This window comes from Sorex araneus, chromosome 1 (assembly GCF_027595985.1).
Source record: "Sorex araneus isolate mSorAra2 chromosome 1, mSorAra2.pri, whole genome shotgun sequence".
In the NCBI taxonomy this organism is placed as follows: domain Eukaryota; kingdom Metazoa; phylum Chordata; class Mammalia; order Eulipotyphla; family Soricidae; genus Sorex; species Sorex araneus.
Genome location: NC_073302.1, coordinates 39,762,959 through 39,784,262, shown reverse-complemented (window position 1 = coordinate 39,784,262; position 21,304 = coordinate 39,762,959). Strand labels below are relative to the sequence as shown.

Sequence of the window (21,304 nt, the reverse complement as noted above, 5' to 3'; positions counted from 1 at the left end):
AAAACTGATCTTTAGTATCCCATTTCCATTTCCTCCATCATTGCTATATAATTGACTGTTAGAGGCTTTGTGACTTTTGAGTGAGGCAGAATATTCCAAGCTTAGTCAGGTTACAGGGCCTTTGCATCTTGCCAGTTGTCATCTGGAAATGATTTTGACGTCTGAATGCCGTTCACAATTTCTAGAGACACCTTGTGGTTCTTTGTTACATGAGCTTTTCCGACATAGCCACTCATCAAGTCAGAGAAGTGAATCTACTGATTAAATATGTCAAAGCAAGTCTTAACACCATGTAAAGCAACCACAGGAAAGACAATCTATCACCTCTATTATGTTCTGTCTATTTGAATCAGATCAAAGTTCTGCCTACACAGAAGAGAGTGGGATTAAACAAAGCCTGAACATCAGGAAGTAGAAATCATGGGCATGATGGAGGGCCTGCATGCCACCCGAGAAATGGTCTCTACAAACAGTACCAAGGAAGGATTTAGGTTGTCATTTTACTCTCATTTCTTTCTTTCTTTTTTTTTTTTTTTTTTTGGTTTTTGGGTCACACCCGGCTATGCAGAGGGGTTACTCCTGGCTCTTCACTCAGGAATTATCCCTGGTGGTGCTCAGGGGACCATATGGGATGCCAGGAATCGAACCCGGGTCGGCTGCGTGCAACGCAAACGCCCTACCCGCTGTGCTATTGCTCCAGCCCCTACTCTCATTTCTTTCATTCAGCCAAATGGAACTATTGTACTTCCTGTTCCCACTCTTATTTATCACCACCTGCCTCTGTTCCCTGAAGGGTTTTCAAAGCTTTTCTCAAGTTACCACAGATTATCCAATATTTACATTGCTCTTGTATTAGTATCTTATATCTTTCCTTTCCTTATTCTTTAAGGAAATAGGAAACACCAGTTTCATTTACTAGTTAAAGAGATAATCGTTCAATATAAACCATGGAATCTTTATTATTAATTTTCTTTTTTAGCTTAGTGTCTCTCTTCAAATACCTTGTAGTACAGGGAAGGCCAGTTTTTTTTTCTCACCAGCCATTTTTTTCTTTTTCTTTACTGTTGGGAGGATGTAACTTATCTTGAGCCTAATGTTTTTACTGATTATTTCAAGAATTCAAGGTCCTTACTGTTTTCGAGGCCATTCCTCTGAGTTCTATTTAAAATAAGAAATCTTAACAAATAAAGTAACACCTCCCCCTAGCAAAGACCAGGCTTATTTTATTACAAAAGTAAGAATTCCCAAAACTCAGTGTTTTTCATCTGTAACACATCCTAATATGTATTCGGTATCTATCACAAATCCTGTGTCAATACCAAAAGTGAAAAAAAATGCTAAAATTCAAGCTTGATTGTGTAAGAGTAATTAAGTCCATTATATTGGAGTCAGAAGTCTTGTGTTTTCTGCTTGGGAAAAAGAGATTAGCAGCTAATAGTTTTCTGAAACAATAACAGAATAGCTCGTTTTTTTCTGAAACAATAACAGAATAGCTCGTTAACTTGCAAGCTGAGAAAGTCCTATCTCATTGCTGTTCTTGAGCATCAGTACAAATACACGCATTTGGAGAAGTTAAAGAGAATCTTGTAATTTCTCAGGTGTACTGTGAGCAACCATTCTCTCTATTGTTCCTCACACCAAGAAGTAGGCGGGGCTGGAGTGATAGCACAGCGGGTAGGGCGTTTGCCTTGCACGCGGCTGACCCGGGTTCGGGTTCGGTTCCCAGCATCCCACGTGGTCCCCTGAGCACCACCAGGGGTAATTCCTGAGTGCACAGCCAGGAGTGACCCCTGTGCATCGCCGGGTGTGACCCAAAAAGAAAAAAGAAGAGAAGGAAGTAGGCATTGGGAGAAGGAAGGGAAGTTCAGGTGACTGCAAAGATCAGAAGTGAGTATCATCCTAAGAGCTCTAGTTCTATTCCTGAGCTTTGCCTTAGTGCAATCTCAAGAGAGGCATGCATGCTGTTAGGAAAAATGAAGTCATGAAATGTGCCTATAAATGGATGAACATGGAGAGTATCATGCTGACTGAAATGAGTCAGAAGGAGAAGGATATAGAATGACTGTATTCATTTGTGGTATATATATATATAAGATACATTATATATACTATAATACATATATATATGTATATATATATATTAGAAGGCTAATATCCATGGTCAGGGAAAACAGGGGTTAGAAGGACTGGTCAATGGTTGGAACTAACCACAAGTGTGTAGGGGGCTGATGGTAGGTAAGATAGAGAAGAGACCAGTATGACAATAATAGCTGGGAATGATCATGCTGGACAAAAACTGAGTGTTAAAAGTAGGTAAAGGGATATTCTTGATAACCTTTCAGTATCAATATTGCAAACCACAATGCCAGAAGGAGGAGTGGGGGAGAGAGAGAGAGAGAGAGAGAGAGAGAGAGAGAGAGAGAGAGAGAGAGAGAAACGCACCTGCCATAGAGGCAGATGGGGGGGATGGGAGGGAACCTGGGGACACTAGTGCTGGGAAATGTACATTGGTGGAAGGATGAGTGTTGGAATACTGTATGACTGAAATCCAATCATGAACAGCTTTGTAAGTGTCTATTTCACAATGATTCAATAAAAAAGTTAAAAAGAAAAAAGAGAGATCCATGCATGCGTGCGCGTGTGCGTGTGTGTGTATATCTCCATCTGTGGCTTCAGCATGATTTGACTGACTTCATGAACGTAACTTACCACCATATTGAAAGCTTAAAGCAGGAAGAGAAGTTAGCTAATGGGGTTGACGGTATTCCTCAGAGCAGCAGCAGAACATTCTCAATTTCATGGCCAAACTGTCACTTCCAGGGGACACCCTGGGCAGTGCATCCATGCCCTACTCCCAACCACCCGCCTCTAGGCCACTCCCTCCAGACGGCAGACCCTCCAGGACCACATGACCCAGCTGCTACCCTGAAGAGATCCCCCAGGAGGTGCCCCTATTCCTCTCTCCCAGATCCCACCCAGGCCATCCTCTCCGAGCCGGTGGCACCCTCCTCTTGGGCTCCCACCACTCAGGAAGAACCCTGCGTGGGCGTCTGAGTGCCTCCTCCCCTTCCTGCCTTGCTGTGCCTTAAAGGCAGAGACTTGGGGAAAAGGCAAAGATCTCACACTCCTGCAAGGCTTTCTGCCTATGCTCCATCCTGAAATCATACCGTGCTCGCTCGAGCATATGGCAGTTAGTGCAACAGATGCTCCCAGCTTGGCAGGCAGGCTGGGAGGGAGGGCTATGGCAGGAATTTTAGCTCATCTTGGAACAGGGCTTGGGGTGGGCTGGACCCCTGTAGTGTTGGATGTCTAACAGGGCCAAAGGGTCTGAGTACTTCAATTCTCCTAGGTTCCCAGCAGAGCATTGAGCCCTCCAGGACCAAAGGACGCTGCTGACATTGCAGCGGCTACCGAAGAGCCCCTGAATTCCTGGGATGCAAATGTGACAGTGGCCTTGATATATGTGTGATTGTGTGCCGTGTGGATGAGCTTCAGTGTGTAGACACCCAGGGCAAGGGTCAGGACTGTGTTTAGAATTGTACTGACATAGTGCTTAATGGAGTCATGTGTGAATTTTAGTGAGTTGCACTTGGCCACATTACCTTGAAGTGACCAAAGTGCAGTCTGGTCAGCTGCTCCAAAGATGTTGGGGTTCAGGACCTGAGTAAACTGGGAAGACCCAGGGATTGGGGGTTGCGGGGCGGGGGGTGGGCTGTGAAGAGCCAGTGGATCATTGGCTGACCTGGTCATTTCTATCTCCTCCCTTGAAAAGAAACAAGTTTCTTTGAGATCAGAGCTGTGCGCATGAACACTAGATAAGCAGCAGGACAGAACTGATAAACCAGAGTTTAGAGGAGGGAGAGACAAGTCTGGTCTGAGCTGGTCTAAGAGGCTGTATGGCGGGGAGCAGCTTCGAAGGATGTGTTTGGACTATGTTTGTGTTTGTGGATCTGCAAGACAAGCGGTGTCTAGGTTGGTTTATGTGCATTTGTTTTTGTATATGCTTAAATATATATATTTTTTGTATTTTTGGACCACACTTGTAGGTGCTGAGAGTTTACTACTGACTCTGTGTCGAGGACCTGAGCAGCATTTGAGGATCATATATAGCACCAGGGAGTGAACCAAGGTCGGCCACATGCAAGGCAAGCACCCGCCCTCCGGTCTCTCTCTCCAGCCCTGTGTGCACTTGTGCATCTGCGCCTGTGTCTGCCTGTGTGAAGGTGATGGCAGAGGCAGATACACACATTCATGAGTATGCAGGTGCATTTCTACATGACGTCACTGAGTTTGTCCCATTCTGTTCATGCTTCTGTGTGGCTGGATATCCACGTCCACTCCGTGGGACTCTGGCTGTGTGAGGTTCTGCTCTGCTCTTTCCCCTCACCTGATCCCTCTCCCTTGCTGCACCCCCAGCTGCCAGCACATTTTACTCCATGGAATCTCTTTTGTTCCCATTGCTTCCCTTCCAAAGTCTGTAATCCCTTGGGTCAAGCTGACTGCTGGGGTCTTGCCCCCATGGCCTCTGCAGTTGGCTTGACCTTGGGAAGGCTACACTGTGGAAATCCCCCAATATGTACTGTGCCTGGCCATGGACCCAGAGAGTTGCAGGGGTGGGGAGGACAAGGCGGGAAAGGGGGCCAGTTGGCAGCACCTACCCCTCATTCTGGAAAGACTGTGCTCCTCTGGCCCCTTGCCAGGCCCCCCTTTTCACTGTGTGATCTCATCCAGATCAAGTATTAGGCCCTGCAGTCTGTTTCTGGGGCGGGAATTCAAGCCCAGTCAGGCCTGTTAGCGGATCTGGTTTTGTGTGTCCACCTTAGTTCCATCTCCCCACCTAAAGCCATGCGTGTCCTCTCTTCTCTCCCCTCTCTGCAGTGGACACAGGAACCACTCAGGTCCTTGAGCTGTGAAACAGGTTGGCCTATGCCATGGGCCCAAGGTGCAGGTGCAGGTGTGCTGGGATTTTGGGTGACTATGAAGAGAAGAGGGCCCCTCAGGCAGCGTCTCCACAGAGTTTATGTGTTTGTTTCCTCTCCTGTTGGATGCATGCAGCAGAGAAAAAAATGAAGACGCCATAAAATCTCTCCTCTGGGACACAGTATTAAAGAGAAGAGTCTGTGCAAAGTCTGTCTCCTCCACCGCAGATAGTGAGAAGACTGAAATTCCCTGTGGAAAATTCTGAAGTGCCTTGTGGGGAGCTCAGGCAAAAGGCTCCAGAAGGGCAGAGCCATTTACCATGACAAGGGGCTACCTCAAAGGAGAACTCCAAATTTCCAAGGAAGAATTGACATACGGGTTGGGGAGATATCTCAACAAGCCGAGTGCGTGCGGTGCATACAGAGGTCTGGTTGAATCCTAGCCCCGCATGGTCCCCCGGTACAGAGTGGAGACTGACCTCTGGAAATAGAACCAAGAGTAGCTCTCTGTACTGATGGGGTGGCTCAAAACAAAGCAAAAGAAAAATAATCTAATTCCCAGCAGCTACCATCAATTCCAGTGTAGTGACTCTTGTTTGTGCTCTCCATGAGGGTCTTGTTTTCTGATTTTATCTCTCTGGCCTAGAGGGAACAGGAGGGAGAAGGTTATGCCTGAGCGAGACATTCTTCTTGCCTAAGCCACAGGCTCTGAGTCTTTGTCTCTCAGTTCTGACTCTGCTGAGAAGTCAGAATGCTGAGGGCTTCAATTCCAGATCCTTCTCTGAAATCCCACAGGATTCTGACTTGTAGGACTTCTAAGGTTAGCACTTTGTACTCATGCTTCTCTGGGCAGGTATGAGCCTGGTGGGGAAGTAGGGGGTGAGGGGTGGGGATCATGGGAAGGACCTGGTCCACCTAAGCCAGGATGTGTGTGCACTAACCTCGGTCTCGCACCTGACACTGACCCTTCCCCGTCAGTTCTTTTCACGGTGGCCTCCTCCTCCTCTCTGTGTTGTGTGACTCCCTCCCAGCTCCCGCCAGGCAGGGAGGATGTGCCTGTCACGAGACCTCCTGTGATCTCTGGAAGCTTTAGGAAAACACCTGGAGGACATGGCTCAGCAGGCTGGCGTCTGGACCCCTTACCCTGGTGGTTCCACAGAGCTGGGCTTTCAACCCCAGTATTGAAACACAGTTCGAATCAGCAGAAATGCATGTTTATTCTTCTTCCCAGCCTTGTTTTTCTGAATCCTGACAGTGGCAGACACATTGGACTAAGCACTGGGGTCCTGTCAGAGAAATGGAGTCCTCTTGTTCAGTGGGATGAATCACCTGGGGTTTCTTTTTTTTGTGTTTTTAGGTCACACCTGGCGAAGCACAGGGGTTACTCCTAGCTCTGAACTCAGGAATTATTCCTGGTGGTCCTCAGGGGACCAAATGAGATGCTGGGAATCAAACCTGGGTCTGCCACGTGCAAGGCAAACGTGCTACCCGCTGTGCTATTGCTATAGCCCCTCACCTGGGATTTCTTTAGAAATCGGTGAGGCAGGGCCATGCACAATTCTCTCTGCCAAATGTCATATAGAATTTCCAGTATTTTCATTGTTACCCCAAGTCTTAGCTCCCTCTGCTGAAGTTTAGATAGGAATGTAGAGGTGTCAACTTTTGAGACACAGTGAGTGACCAAAAATACACGTTCATTTCATTCACTTAGAGCAACTTCTTGGTTTGTTTCCCAGTCTCTCCTTCCACCTCATGTCTCTCTGTGCTTGGTCAAATGCTAGGATGGCCACTGACCTGCTCCTGATTCTAACTTTGTCCTGTAGGCTTCGTGCAATTAAGACTTGTCTGAACTCTCTCCCACTGCTCTAGTCTTCAGAGGGAACTGGATCAGCACAGCCACACACTTGAGCAGCATCAACCACCTTTTCTGCTTTTCTGTTGGAGATCCACTCCTGGGCTTCTTTTTTTTTAGGTGGGGTGGGAGCACACCTTCCAGTTCTCAGGGCTTATTCCTGACTCTGTGCTCAGGAATGACTTCTGGCAGTCCTTGGGGGAACATAGGGCAACCCAAGCATTGAATCTAGGTCAACTCTATGCAAGGCAAGCATCCTACCCACTCTGCTATTGCTCCAGTTCTCATGCTGGAGGTTCTAAGGTTCTAATAGTAACTTCTGTTACCATTAGAGTACATCAAAATCCATCTCTACATTTTTGGTTGTGAATAATCCACCCTACCTCCTTTACCCAACTTTAAGCCATTTCTTTCTTACCCCTTGGAGTTTTTGCACTCATTCTCTTAGATTTAAGAGAAACTATTCTGAGCACACTGTCTCATTAATGTTATATTCACTCTATTTACACATTTGAGATCTTTGCAGTGTGTTTTTAGTCAAGATCTTCCCTGGACTGGGCATTTGCTCTCTTCCCCTCACCTAATATCACATTAATCCAGCAGTTCTTCCATTGTTTTGCACCATCTCTCTTGATTGCATAATTTATATTCATAGCAAACACGGTTTCTCATCTTTAATAAGATTCCTCTCTGCAGCCTATTCCCACCTACAGCTATTTGACTTATCTGCACCTCTGTGAAGCAAATCTCCTTAAGGAGTTGATATGATTACTATAACCAATTATCTAATTTTTCCTTGCATCCACTTCAGTCATGCCTTCACCATCATTTATCCAAATCTGTTCTCAAGGCAATAAAGCATCTTTAATGTTTTTAATCTAATGGTTCATTCTTAGCCTTCATCTTGCTAATTTGTAGCTTTTCATACAGTTGGTCACGTTTTTCCTTTCCTCTCTTGGCTTCCTCACTCCCTTCCTTTTCCTCTGTTGATGTTGTGATGACTGGCAGCCAGTTGGGGTGAGGGAAGGGGATGAGCAGAGGGGACACACCCTTGCTTTTAGTGCTTACACATTTTGTTGTGATTTTCACTAGGAGTGTCACAATTCTTTAGTTGTGGTGTTTGTTTTTGGGCTGTGCTCAGGGGAGAACTTTAGATTCTGTGCTCAGGGATCACTACTGGAGGTGCTCTGGGGACATATGCTGTACTGGGGAATCAAACCTACTTCCAGAATTTTAGTGTTTTAATATCCAAGAGTCTTAGATATCTCCTTTATTTCCTTGGTGATCTTGGTTTTAGAGTTTTATGTGCATTACTACATCAGTCAATTAATCATCTGTAGCCAGATCCACCCTGGGGATATAGCGTTTGTTCATAATAGACCTAGGAGGTACGATCAGGAAGAAGCTTGGTGATTAGCTGTGATACTATTAACAGTATTTCAGGAGCAGAAGGAGTGAGAAGTAGCCATCTTCTGAATTAATTTTTTAATTTGAGACAATAAGATTTTCAATGGCTGGGATGTGGACTATTAAGAGGTAAAACTACAATATAACATCAGTGTTTGGGGCTTGAACTAGCAAGAGAAAGTTGCTGCTAATGTGGAAAATATTGTGATTGGAGCAGATTTGTGTGACTGAAAGGTGTGTGGGCAGTCGTCAAGGAACCCGTTCACTTTTGAGATAAATATGGAGATCCATTTGTACCGGTTGATTAGATAACTTGGGCATGTGAGACTCTACCCCACCAGATCAGTATCTCCATGGAGACAGACTGTTATGTCTAGCATAGTTCCTGGCACACAGTTAGTACTCAGATATTTTAATTGTTGAATGTAAAATGCCACTTAAGGTAATTTTAACTGACTTTTGGGTGACCCTAGGGTACTTCTCATCAGCTTATGTGTGGGGTCCTGTGGCAAAACCCCACATATCACAGCACTCAGCAAATCGATGTGATAATTTTTATGCTTCCTCACTCTACATTTTGTTTTTTTTTTTGTATTTTTAAAATTTCTCATTCTAAATTTTGGACTAAAATACTCTTAAGGTTTAACCACATATTAATTATTTTAGCTTTATGGGGTTGGGGGTCACACTCTGGCATTCTGGTATCACACACTTGTTGCATTGCTAGAAGTTGCACACTTGGATGTGGAATGCCTGGGATTGCACTTGTTGTGGCACCAGGAATCACATGTGTCAGTGCCAGTGATTCCTTCAGTGAAGTGAGGGGCAGTGCCAGGAATTAAACTCACTGCCTCACTTTGCAGGCACTTTCTACTGTGTCACATTCCCAGGTCCTATATGTCAGCTGTCATTCTAGGCTCTTGGGACATGAGATACTACCCTAATTTCTTAGGAAAGGGTGACAAACTATAACAGCTACAGATGAACTGAAAATAAAGAAAAAGGGGCCAAGCCAAGATACACTAAAATTAGAACCCAGTGACTGATTTGATCTGTAGTCAGAAAAAAAAAAAGTCCTGCTGTTTAGTGATACCATATCCTGAAATTGATGCTTTGGTGGAATGGTGTTTGAAAGTGTTAGATTAATTTGCATTGTCTTTGGAGAAAGTAGTCATTTTCCACCTCTGGCCCCTGCACTTTTGGAGTTGAAGCTATATAGAGTTGGAGGTCAGGGAAATACTAGAATAAAGAAATTATTTTGGGAACTATTAGCACATTAGTAGTAATTTAACTTATTGCTAAGGATATAGTTATTCCCCTTTCTCAGATGAAGAAATAAGCATAGCAATGTTGTTAAACATGCCAGATGTTAGAGTTCTAGACTCCTGAGAGAAAGCACAGGAATTAAGTCAAATTACTGGCATGTGTCCAATCTTGGCTTGAATCCCCAGCATCACATATGGTCCCCTGAGCACTGCACAGAGCCAGGAGTAAGCCCTGAGCACTGCCTGGTGTTAACCATTCCCACCCCTCCCTGTTTCCCTGCCCTGGTGCTGTGCCCTCCCACCCCAAAGTATATTAAGGTTCTAACTTTAATATTTTCCACATTCCATTTTTGTGACTTTGACCTTAAAATCTGCATCCTCTCTAAGGGTCACACATTTGGCCTGAAAATTATCAAAACACATGCTGAAGGATTTTGTAATGTTTTTCTTACTATAATTTTGCTGCTCTCTTTTCACACTTACGGTATTTCTCTGAAATCATTTTATGGTTACTTTAGCCAGAAGTGTCCTTCCAAAAGGAAATGAATAAATCTAAATCTGTTATGTATAGTTAATCTAACATGGAAGAGCATAAGCACAACTTTAAGCTATGCTGTTCTGCCATGGCCCTCTTATCATTTGAGTTTTTGCTTTGATTTTGGTGCCACAAATTGGGCCTAGAGCCTTACATGCCAGTCAAGTCTTCTACCACTGAGCCACACCCCTGGTTGCAATGGCCTTAAAGTCTAGGGCTTCAATCCCCACCCCAACAAACAGAAGGTAGGAGAGCATGGCTCATGTCCTCTCAGGGGTTCAAGGGAATGTGATTATTATATATCTACTGTTAACTAAAAAGATTAACAGGGTTTCTAAAAAATGTTTGCTTGCTGTATTGTTTTTGGGCCATACCTGAAGCTGAAGAGGACTTATTTCTGGTGCTGTGCTCAGGGATCTCACCTGAAAGTGCTGAGGGGTCATATGTGGTGGCAGAAATTAAGTTTGAATTGGCTGTGTCTAAGGCAAGTGCCTTTATACACAAAGCAAGTGCCTTCACCCCTGCATTATCTCTCCAGCTCTTGAATTTTTATATTTAATAGCTAATATATTTACTTTTTACAAACCAAACCAAACCATGACAACAAAAATAATATAGTTGAATAAAGTTTGGAGAAGTGGATTTATATTTCTTAGCAGCTGTTTACATCTCAGATTACCTCTGATTTTTTTGTTTGTTCTTTTTAATGTCTTGGGTCACACCCAGCAATGCACAGGGGTTACTCCTAGCTGTGCATTCAGGAGTTACTCCTGGCAGTGCTCAGGGGATCACATGGGATGCTGGGAATTAAACCCAGATTGGCTGAGTGCAAGGCAAAAACCCTACCCACTGTGTTATCGCTCCAGCCCCACCTCTCAGATTTTTGACTTTCTCTATGTCATTGCAATGGTTTCAGAGAATTTTCTGTTATAGTTTAATTAATCAATATTCCCCTGAAATAGCATATTATGAGGTGTTCCCGGGGAGGTGAAGGGTGTCACTGTTCCATTTCAGTTCTGAGCAACTTAATGTGATTAGGCATCTCATGTATGACATTGAATTCTAGATTCCTGGGCAGGGAAAAAGCTCAAATAGGTTAGCAAATACTGGCATGTGTGAGGCCCTGAGTTCAATCTCTGGCACCTCAGGCCCCTTCACAGCACTGTACTGCCATTCCCACTCGGTGCAACTTGCTGCAGGCCCCTAACCCTCAGTACCTCTGGGTATGTCCCCTTTGAAAAAATTAAAAATAATTCAAGATTCCTTGATTCCTTGTTTTCAGTGTCTGGTGGTTGTAAGTTCATTTTACAAAATCACTAAGGGTCTTTCTTTGACAATTCAGGCGACTGCTTCTCATACTTTCTGAAAAGTAATAGGTATAATGTATAATGCAGAAGGCAGAAGGGTGGGGAAAGATGATGGAAATCTAGGGCTTGGTTAGGGGAATATGAAGTAGTCATTGACTGAAGAAAAGGCAGGAGTCATTCACTGAGAAGACACGAGTAAATCCTGGAGGGAATGCAGCGGTTGAGTTCAGTGCTGTGTAATATACGTGAAATCCATAACCACTTGTGTGAATATTCAGAGGCAATGGTGACAGGTGAGAAGGATCTAGGTGTAGGTGGTATAGAATCAAACAGGAAGGAACAATTGCCAGTTGTAACTCATGTACTGAGTTACAATAATTCTTATGTGTGGCTCATTACAAGAAAATTCCATGCTTAACTTGATACTCCTTTACCACACTATGGGCAAGCGGACTGAAATCCACCTAAGAACGACTTGAACCTTGGGTTGACTTCCTGGCTTTTGATTATTCTCAATGCAGACCATTGACTTTTCTCCCTTATTATGCCTAGGAAGATGTAAGACCACGAACTTAGGTGCTCAGAGCTTCATCAACAAGGTCCCCTCTTTTGATCTCCCTTCCTATCTACAACTGGAAGCAAGGAGAAAGGCTCTCCATATCCTGCTGTGATCTTTATTCCAGGAGTCAATTGTTCTATGTAACCTTTACAGTGAGTACTCCCGAAGAATAGCTGATTGGTAAGAGAGGAAAGATAAAGTGTGCTTCTGACCTCCTATAATATTAGCTGTATGCTCTTGATAAATACCAACCATCTCCTCAAGGCTGGAGCACTCTAATATTTCACTAAAATCCTTTCCCTCTTGAGTATGGGCATATTAGGTATTGTCAGAGATTTTCTTTACCTGTGAGATTCCTGACTACTTACCAGTACTATCCTCTTGTCTGCATTGCTCCTGGGCCAAGGAACACTGCGGGGAGCCATGGTAGAAACCAAGCCAGACTTTACCCTCAATGCACCTTAGACAAGGCCCTCCTTCTGAACTGCTCAAGTCCCCTGGGCCTTCTCCCCACTTTTTTTTTTATAAGTTTTTGGGCCACACCGAATGATGCTCAGGGGTTATGCACTCAAGAATAAATCTTGGCAGTGCTTGGGATACCATATGGGATGCCAGAGACCAAACCTGGGTCTATGTGAGCATCCTGTCCCCTGTAACTTTCTCTCCAGCCCTTGGAAGTCCCTTTTTTAACTGCTCAAGTGAGGCTTGGAGTTGTGTGGAAAACCAACCTAGCTTAAGTGTGGACTAAAGCGCCTTTCTTGGAAGAAGGCTCTTTTAACCTCCTTTTAAAAAGTCACAGTGGGGGCTGGAGAGATAGCACAGCGGGTAGGGCGTTTGCCTTGCACACGGCCAACCCGGGTTCGATTCCCAGCATCCCATATGGTCCCTCGAGCACCGCCAGGAGTAATTCCTGAGTGCATGAGCTAGGAATAACCCCTGTGCATCGCTGGGTGTGACCCAAAAAGCCAAAAAAATAAAAAATAAAAAAATAAAAAGTCACAGTGGAGAGACGGAGCAGACAGACAACTCTCGCTTAGAGAAATAAGTGCTTTATGAATGGTGCTCTAGCCCACCTACATATGAAAATAAAATTGACAGGAGAGGTTCTGTTCATGGGACGCAGACCCCAAGAACCCACAGACTCATTTGATTGTGCCAGTCTTTTTGAGAAGACCAGCCTTCCCTCCAAAGTGAGTTGAGTTATGGTAGGTTCCTTAGTTAGGTGACAAAGCCCTTCGAGGACAGTGCCGAGGGCAGTGGCGAGGAGGACCCGGGGCTGAGGCAGAGTGGAGTTGGTGGGAGCAGGAGCGGCGCTGAAGCTTACTGTCTGGGCAACGGGGGCCATGCAGAGAGGCCACGCTCACCTGCTTCTGAGTGGGGGAACACTGGACCTTGGGCTTCCCTCTTTGCTCCATGAGACTCTTGGCTGGAGCCAGGTTCCTTTGAACATTTTCTTTTCTGGTTACTTTCTCTGTTAGATAGAGCATGTGCTCCTCACGCTTATTGGCTATAGTCTTGGGGGGGTTAATAGAGTGAAGAAAGGATTTCATCTTACTTCTCAAGCCAGATTCTGCAAGGCTGGGCCTCTTGTGAGTAGGGACTGGCATTCTCTGGCCTTGCACAACCCGATTTTGCAATGTTTGGCCCTGCAGTGGCTTTCTCTGAAGGGGTTGTTTCAGGAGAGCCTGGCCCTGAGACAGGTGGGGCCGCGTGGACTGGGCATACTGAGCAACCCTTACAGGTCTGAGAATGACATTTTCTTTGGTTTGGCTGCCTCTCAGGTTACTCTCCTCAGAGTGTTTTCTGTCATGGGTTCCTAGAGGCTGCTTTGGAAGCTGAGGGTAATCCTGGGGACTGTGTGGACAGGGCGCATCCTGGAGAAAGCCATGGCTTTGGTGTCGGTGACTAAATAGTGTTTTATTCAGAAGTGTTCTTTCTTGATTGTGGGATTCAGCAGAGAGACTTTCTCCTATTGAGGATAGTATAAACCCAGCATCCCCTTCTCCCTGGTCACCCACACTTTTGTGTCTCTCTCTATCTTCTTCCTTTCCTGCCAGTGTGGAGACCTGGGCTGAGTCCATGCTTTTGCCAGAGCTATGAGGCTCATGATCTGAAGGCTCTTCTACGATGGGGTTGCTCACACTGGCTTCCAGCTGAACACAAAGCACCTGGGCCTCTGTCATGTCCCCACTGGGCTGTGATATCTTGGAGACCCAGTTGTTGGAACCCTGGGGTGCTTCACTGACAAGAGATTGCTTCTGATTCTGCTGCACTGCCTTTAACTCAATACCCAGCTGTTTTTTATGGTGGAGCTGATCTGGATCCGGGTCACAAGATGTATCTGCTGGGACGGTGAGATTGTTGGACAATACTTTCTCCTGTTGGCTTAAACTTTCAGGAGGCTCCTGTGTGGTTATTTCAGTTATGTCCTCTGGGGTTGCTAGAATTATTTCCCTGGATGCTCTTGCCTTTATAGGTATTCCCAGTTGTGCCTCCAGAATCTTCTTTTTTAGATGAAATTTGAGTTTGTCCAAGATGGGTTTCTTGACCGAGATGGAGCTAGGAATTTCTGGTTCGCTTTCTACTTTCACCAGCTCAGTTGCCTCAGTTGCTTCTTTCATTTGTTCTTTTGATGATGTCTTCTGAGATTGAGGTTCTGCTATGCGTTCTTCAGGCTTAGGCACCGTCTTTATGGTTATAGCTTGGGCAATGGATTCAGGGGACACGGCCCTGGAGAGAGCCACATAATAAAGAGTGGGCAGCCCTGACAAGAAGGTCAGATATTTGTGCTTTAAAGTCATCTCCAGTTTCTCAAGGGCTCCCTTAGACAGGATTTGGGGTATCTTAGGGTGTTCAGGGACTACATCTGATGGGTCTTGTTGCTGTTGATCAAGGCCAACCCGACTCCTGGGTATTGACTTGCCTTGTGAATCTGGGTCAGTTGCTGCCTGTAGCTCCAAGGTCTTGCTTTCTGGCACACAGGTGAAAGAAGTTACTTGCAAATCTTCAGGAGTACTATGCTTCCCAGAACTATACATACAGATAGGGACGTTGCCCTGGAGAATCTGCCCACATTTTGAGTTTATGTGGTTCTGTAATACGGCCTTGGCCTGGGCAAACAAGTGTGGCACGTAGACTAATTCTGTGTCCATGATGTGTGAAAATGACTCACCAGCTAGAGCAGCTTTTAGGTCTGTAGACTGACAGACACCCACATTGGTGTCTTCTCCTGGGCTTCTCCATGACAGAGGCTTATGGTCATTGTGGGACAGAACCAGCTGTCTGGACTGCTGGATCTTCAGGGGCAAGCCCCAGCGTTGGTGAATCAACTGCCTCTGGAGGTGAAAATCCAGTGGCCTCCTGGAATGCTCTGGAAAGAATAATAATCCCCTTCTGAGGATTGAGGTAGTCTTCTCCCCACAAGAGTTTTCCACTGTTCCAGGGGATGGGGATTTGTCATAGGGCAGATGTTGCATGGGGCTCAGGACATGCTGAGAGCCTTGCAAAATCACTGGCAAGCCCCACTGCAGTTGGAATTGCTTCTGTAGCAAGTGCCACTCCAAAGCTTCACACTCGGTCGGAGTCAAAAATGGGACATTATTCTGAGTTTCCTGGTGTTCTGATGAGGGGATCTCATTTGAAGATGGTTGGGAAGAAGGTTGGACTGACTGGGGTGGAATTTTAGGAAGCAAGGGGCTAAGAGAGAGCTCTTGAAAGAGAAAATGATCCTTCATAGGCATTTTAGATACACTCCTGTCCATGGAGAATTCTTGAGAACCCAAGATGTTTACAACCAGGGACTCACTATGCAAAGAAGGGAGGCCACAAAAGAGCTGTCTGTATTTCTGCTGCAAATTGCTCATTGAATCATTAATCTGTTGGCCAGGAAGTGTATAGAAAGTACCTAAGTCTTTAAAAGCTTGAGATGGTAAGACTAGAGATAGATGGTTCTGGATTCGCTGACAGTGGTATTTATGTGTTGGATCAATTATGGACCATTCTGAAACCCAGAAGGCCTGGGTGGGCTGGCCAGCCATACATGAACCCCAGGTCTGGTAAGATATAGTCCCAAATCTTTCAATAGCTAAATTAGAAGTACACTTCTGGATGAGAGAAAGTGGTTGGTTGTTTACAGGCTGGTGAAACAGTGGTGGGTGTGGCATAAACTGCCTCATTGACTCCTCCACTCGTCTAGGAAGCCCCCACTTCTGGAAGTGCATCCACTTTTTTACATGTATTTCAAGTAGCCTCAGGATTTCAGGACTAAGGATTGGTGGGTGAGTGACCATGTGCATGGCCATAGGGTGTGCCAGGGCCTTGGCAGTTACATCCTGATTCACAGCCAAAGGTGTGTAAATCGAGGGAGAGGAATTCTCAAGCTTTGTTCCTTGATTTTCTGAGATATTTCCTGGGACTTTCAGCACTGTTGTCTGTTGGCACACTGAAACTGTAGACTCTTTAGGCTCTGAAGAAAATCTAGACTTGGAGTCGTAGGTTACCTCTGTGACTTGAAGTTCCTGCCTTAGCTGATCATGCTCAGCCCAGTAATCATGGATGCGGACTGCACAAGGTGACGTGGCACACAACTGGGTGACGGAGCTCTGGTGTCTGTAGTGTGACATCACACGGATAGCAGATGGAAGTACCAGATCGTTGGAGTGTGACAAGGAACAGTGCTCCAAAGTCTGCTCAAAAGTCACAGTAGATCTGGACATAATCTCTGGGCAGGAAGAGCTCTGTGATGGCCTCTGTGCATCTTTGGAGATTGGAGTCTGCTCACCTGCCAGTAGCTGCTGAATCTCCAGAGCCACATCATTGCAGATGTCACAGCCAGGATCTGTGCACAGGAGTTGCCGCACACTTCCCTCGTGAGGGTTCCAGCCCTGGCTGGGGAAGGAAACAGGGCAGCAGTTATTGAGGGAGTGGCATATACCTGCTTGGGCCTGTGTGGCGTGGGGCTGGCTCTGCTCTCCTCTAGGGCTATAAACAACCCTGGGCTCGATACCCTATAGCTGTCTGGAACACCGCTTTTTTCCCCAGAAACATGCTATAGGAGTGGACTGCTGTCTGAGGAACAGGGACTGGTGGACAAAGTGCCTGACAACCAGAGGGAAGTGTCCGGACATGATGGTCGGGAAGTGGAGGAGGTTTTTACCGACCCCATGTTAAAAAGCTGAAGCAGAGGAAGGGAATCTGCCCCGGAGGGAGCTGGTGATCAGCCCATGGGGCAGCTCCAGGAGAGCAGGTAGATCCTGGCATAAGTCTCATTTGGGGATGAGAAGGCCCACAGTCTGATTCAGTGCTTCCACACTGAGGCAATGTGTCCTAGTGGGAATTCTGTGGGGTGAGCACAGTCTCTCTTGGGAGCCCACCCCATTCTCTGGACATTTAAGCAGAGGATAAAATGCTAGGCCTCTGTCTGGCGGCTGTGTCAGCTACTAGAGTCCCTGAAGATGAACTAGAGAAGCCGTCAGCAGGAGCAGCCAGACTCCCAGGCACCTGTCCCTGAAAGGTGCGGCTGGACAGAGACTGTGGCTATGGTGACTGATTTGTGCACTCATTTATCCATTTTCTGCACAGTTTCCCTGGTGGCTGACAGCAAAGGCGTGTAGAGTCTTTCATGGACTCTCATGGGATCCAGCCACACCCTGGATTCCAAGGCCACCATGAGCTTAACCCAGAGCAGAGCTGGGTGCTTCGCTTGAGGCCTCTCATTTCTTGGGCCCTGGCAACCTGCCCAAGCAGTGTTCCAGCTCCAGTGTGCCCCTGCCCTTACCCCTCTTCTTAGCCCTGTCCTCGGCCAAGATAAGAAATCTTCACAGGCCAGGCAGAGAGTTGGAAGATTATAAAGATCAGTATCAGTAAATCACCTTTTAATCACAGAAAGCAGCTTCTTTGGCTTCTCAAATTCTTCTTCAGAATGACTCCTAGCTGAGAAACCAGGAGAGTGTGTTACATGAGAGGATTTTGGATTGTCTTTTACCAAGCTGAAGAATGGGGCAGATCGATAGTACAGCAATTAGTGTTCTTGTCTTGTATGTGGTCAACCTGGGTTCGATCCCCTGCAACCCCATATAGTCCCTTGAGCCCTGTGACAAGTGACCCTTGAGCGCAGATTCAGGAGTAAGCCCTGAGCACTGCCAGGTGTGGCACCAAAATAAAACAAAACAAAATAGACAAAAAGAAAGGTGCAGATCTTTGGGTGAAGGGATACTAGAAACCCCAACATCCAAGTGTCTAAGACCCTCCTGTAGACAACTTCACCAGTAACATGTGCTCTCTGGTGTCTTAGCCACTTGGTCACAGCCACATTGAGTGACATCAGATGCCTATAAGGCAACAGAAAGACAAAGTGACTCCACAGAGTCATAAAAGCAGCAGATTACGGTTAAAGACCTTGGCTCTACTTCATCAGCCTAACTCCCAGGAAAAGAGCTGGAGGGTTTTGTAACATTCCTAGGTTATGACCCAAGAAAGTCTCCTGGGAGAATTGTCAATTGTGGAAATGAAAATCAGGTCAGAACACCTGGTTCCTGGCACCAGGAGTTTTCGAAGGACAAGATCCATGGAAAACTCTCCCACAGTGCAGGGGATGAGGGGAGAGAATGGCATTTTACCTTTCGATGCTGAATTTCTTTCCCTCTGTCTGGCTTTCCAGTGACGCTTAAAAGACAAAGAGTTTATATGTGAAGCTTGGACACATTTCTCTTTGTCCAAAATAAGAAAAAGGAAAAAGAATTTTCCTAGTCCCCATTAGTCTGCCTCTATTTTAATTCTTGTTCCTATATATTTTATACACTTTTAAAGCCAAACATTTCTCATTTTTCTCTTTTCTGAATATTTTGAGGTGTCTCCATAGCCTAAACTTCCCATTAAATTCCAGGGTAATGTGAGGATCATGACGAAAGAATAGAGAAAGACCAAGGAATAGCTGATAAGACATAGCGCATGCTCCACATGCAGGTAGGTGGTCTAGGTTCAATCTTTACCTACTTATGGTTCCCCAAGCCCTGCCTAGAGATACCCACAGGCAATATATCTGTCTTAATAGTCTGCCACACAGAATAATCCACCATATTAGATGACCTTTTGTATCTTGTGAGGCAGATTAAGTGTCAGATAGCTCTCTACCTAAGGCAGATAGATATTTCAATTGATATTTCAATCAGAATATTCTCCTGGGGTTTCCTGGGGATCAGTGATCTGAGCTCTGAGATGGAAAGTACATAAACAAGATATGGTATTAAACTTATCTATTAATGTCAAGTTGAAACACTGATTGCTAAAAGATTCTTCTTTGAGGCTTAGTAAGTTGAATGGGATCGTAGTTTTTTTCCCTACCCGGCAGCAGCTCCTTTTAGGTTCCATTATTCTATGATAATTCTTTTTCACTTGCCAGATAAGCAGGATAATAATAAAAATAGAGCCAAAGGTATATAGGGGATAGCCAACATCCCACAGAACAAAAGTAGGGCTCAGCATGGCCTAGACCTCACCCATCTGAGGAGACCCGTCACATGTCTCTAGGCCGTCAGAGTCCCGGTGCTTAATTCTTCAACACGGTGCTGTGTCATGGTAACCTCACGGAGGACGGAACCAGGACCGACAGTGCATCACAAAGCCTCCTGTTTCTCAAGGAGGTACTGTGTTCTAGCCCTTTCTTTAAGGGGGGGGAATTCCTGGTTTTAGCCAGGGACTAAAGTTATCCACTCTCAGTTCCCACTTTCTCTTCATTCTTCACACCCTGAAGCCCAGGTGACAGCTCTCTCCTATGTATCGGATGACCCATACCAAAAAAACGGGTGTTTAGAGAATTAGAGCACCTTTTTGAGGAAACGTGATTGGGACAGAGGGAGTTTGACTGACTTCCATAACTATGCTAGAAATTCTCAGTAGTACACAAGGGCCTGGGGGGCGGGGCAGAGTCTAGTTGTAATCTGGTGATGAGCACCTCTAATAAATTACTTCCATTCCTTGGTTGCTTGTTTTGTTTAGGGGTCACATCAGACGGTTCTCAGGGCTTACTCCTGCCTCTGCACTTAGGGATAACTCCTGGTGGGCTTAGGGGACCATTTAGGGTGCCCAAGATTCAACCCAGATTGGTGGTATGCAAGGCAACTGCCCTGCCTGCTGTACTATGCTTTGGCCTCTTACTGCATTTTTATTATATTTCTAGCCCTCAGGTTTCTCTTTTCTTTTATAATTTCTTTTTTTTGGGGGGTCACACCCAGCAATGCACAGAGGTTACTTCTGGCACATGCACTCAGGAATTACTCCTGGCGGTGCTGGGGAGACCATGGGATGGCGGGGATTGAACCCAGGTCGGCTGCATGTAAGGCAAACACCCTGCCTGCTGTGCTATTGCTCCGGCCCCCTTTTCTTTTATAATTTCTACATGTTGATATGCTCAGTTTGCTCATGCTATTTTTTATAGTTTCTTCTCATGTTTACCTGATTTCCTTTAGGTCTTTCAGTACCTTTTACAAATTGTTTTAAAATCTTCATGTAGTTAGCCCATTAGTGAAACATAGGGAAAGTTTTTTCTTTCTTTAGATGGACCTTTCTCTCCTGGTTTTGTATCTGTTCTAATGTTTATTATTAAGGATTAGACCTTTCTAAATGCAACCACCCGAGTCGTCATTTTGTAGACTTTCCTTTTCCCTGCAAGGAAAACTGGAAACTTCACTAATTAGCTGGTTTGTTAGAAGTAGGGATTAGCTTTAGATAAAAGTTCACTGTCTTTTGTGAACTTTCTATTTCTATTGGACCTATATAAGGTATTTAATTACCCTATATATATGATTGCTTTTATTGTTTTTGTTTGTTTTTGGTTTTGGGTCACACCCAGCAATGCTCAGGGGTTACCCCTGGCTCTGCACTCAGGGATCATTCCTGGTGGTGCTCAGGGGACCATGTGGGATATCAGGGATCGAACCCAGGTCAGCTACATGCAAGGCTGTTGCCCTACCCACTGTACTATGGCCCCGGCCCCATCTGATTGCTTTTGAATGAACGTCCACCTAACGACTCTCACGCTAGTTTCTCCTTTATTGGAGGGTCTATTTTACATCTCTTCTCTGGCCCTGGTGACGGGTGTGGGAGTGTGTTTCTGTAATTCCTTTGTCCCTTTGCATTTTTCATGAGCAGCTTTCACCTCTCTGCCTGACATCCAAAATAAAGGCGACAGAGACTGGCTCCTCAGTCAGTTCTAGGGGAAGTTAGATTCAAATAAGGTCTTCACATTCCCTTTGGTTGGAGGGAAGGATTTGGGAATTGTGTTGTTCACTTCCTCTGGACCCAAACTGTACTACATGGGATGGGCGTGGGGGCAATGATGAGTAAAAACATTATGAAATTTTCTGCTGCTTTGAATAAGCTCTTAAAAGTCCCCAACCAGCCCTCTCTGTGGTAAGCTGAAGACTTATCTATTATCTACTGAAGATCAGAAGAGTTTCTGTTG

At 45.5% G+C, this 21,304-nt stretch overlaps 1 protein-coding gene across 1 annotated transcript; it reads right to left on the bottom strand.

The window, feature by feature from the left end:
• Positions 1-110: 110 nt before the first annotated feature.
• On the bottom strand, positions 111-19,326 carry SPATA31F1 (SPATA31 subfamily F member 1). Its single transcript, XM_055125344.1, has 6 exons — positions 19,186-19,326; positions 18,462-18,507; positions 17,715-17,775; positions 13,911-16,731; positions 13,343-13,535; positions 111-214 (listed from the first exon to the last, which is right to left on the bottom strand). Exons 1-6 carry the CDS (start codon positions 19,324-19,326, stop codon positions 111-113), a joined length of 3,366 nt encoding a protein of 1,121 aa, XP_054981319.1.
• Between the last annotated feature and the right edge of the window lie 1,978 nt (positions 19,327-21,304).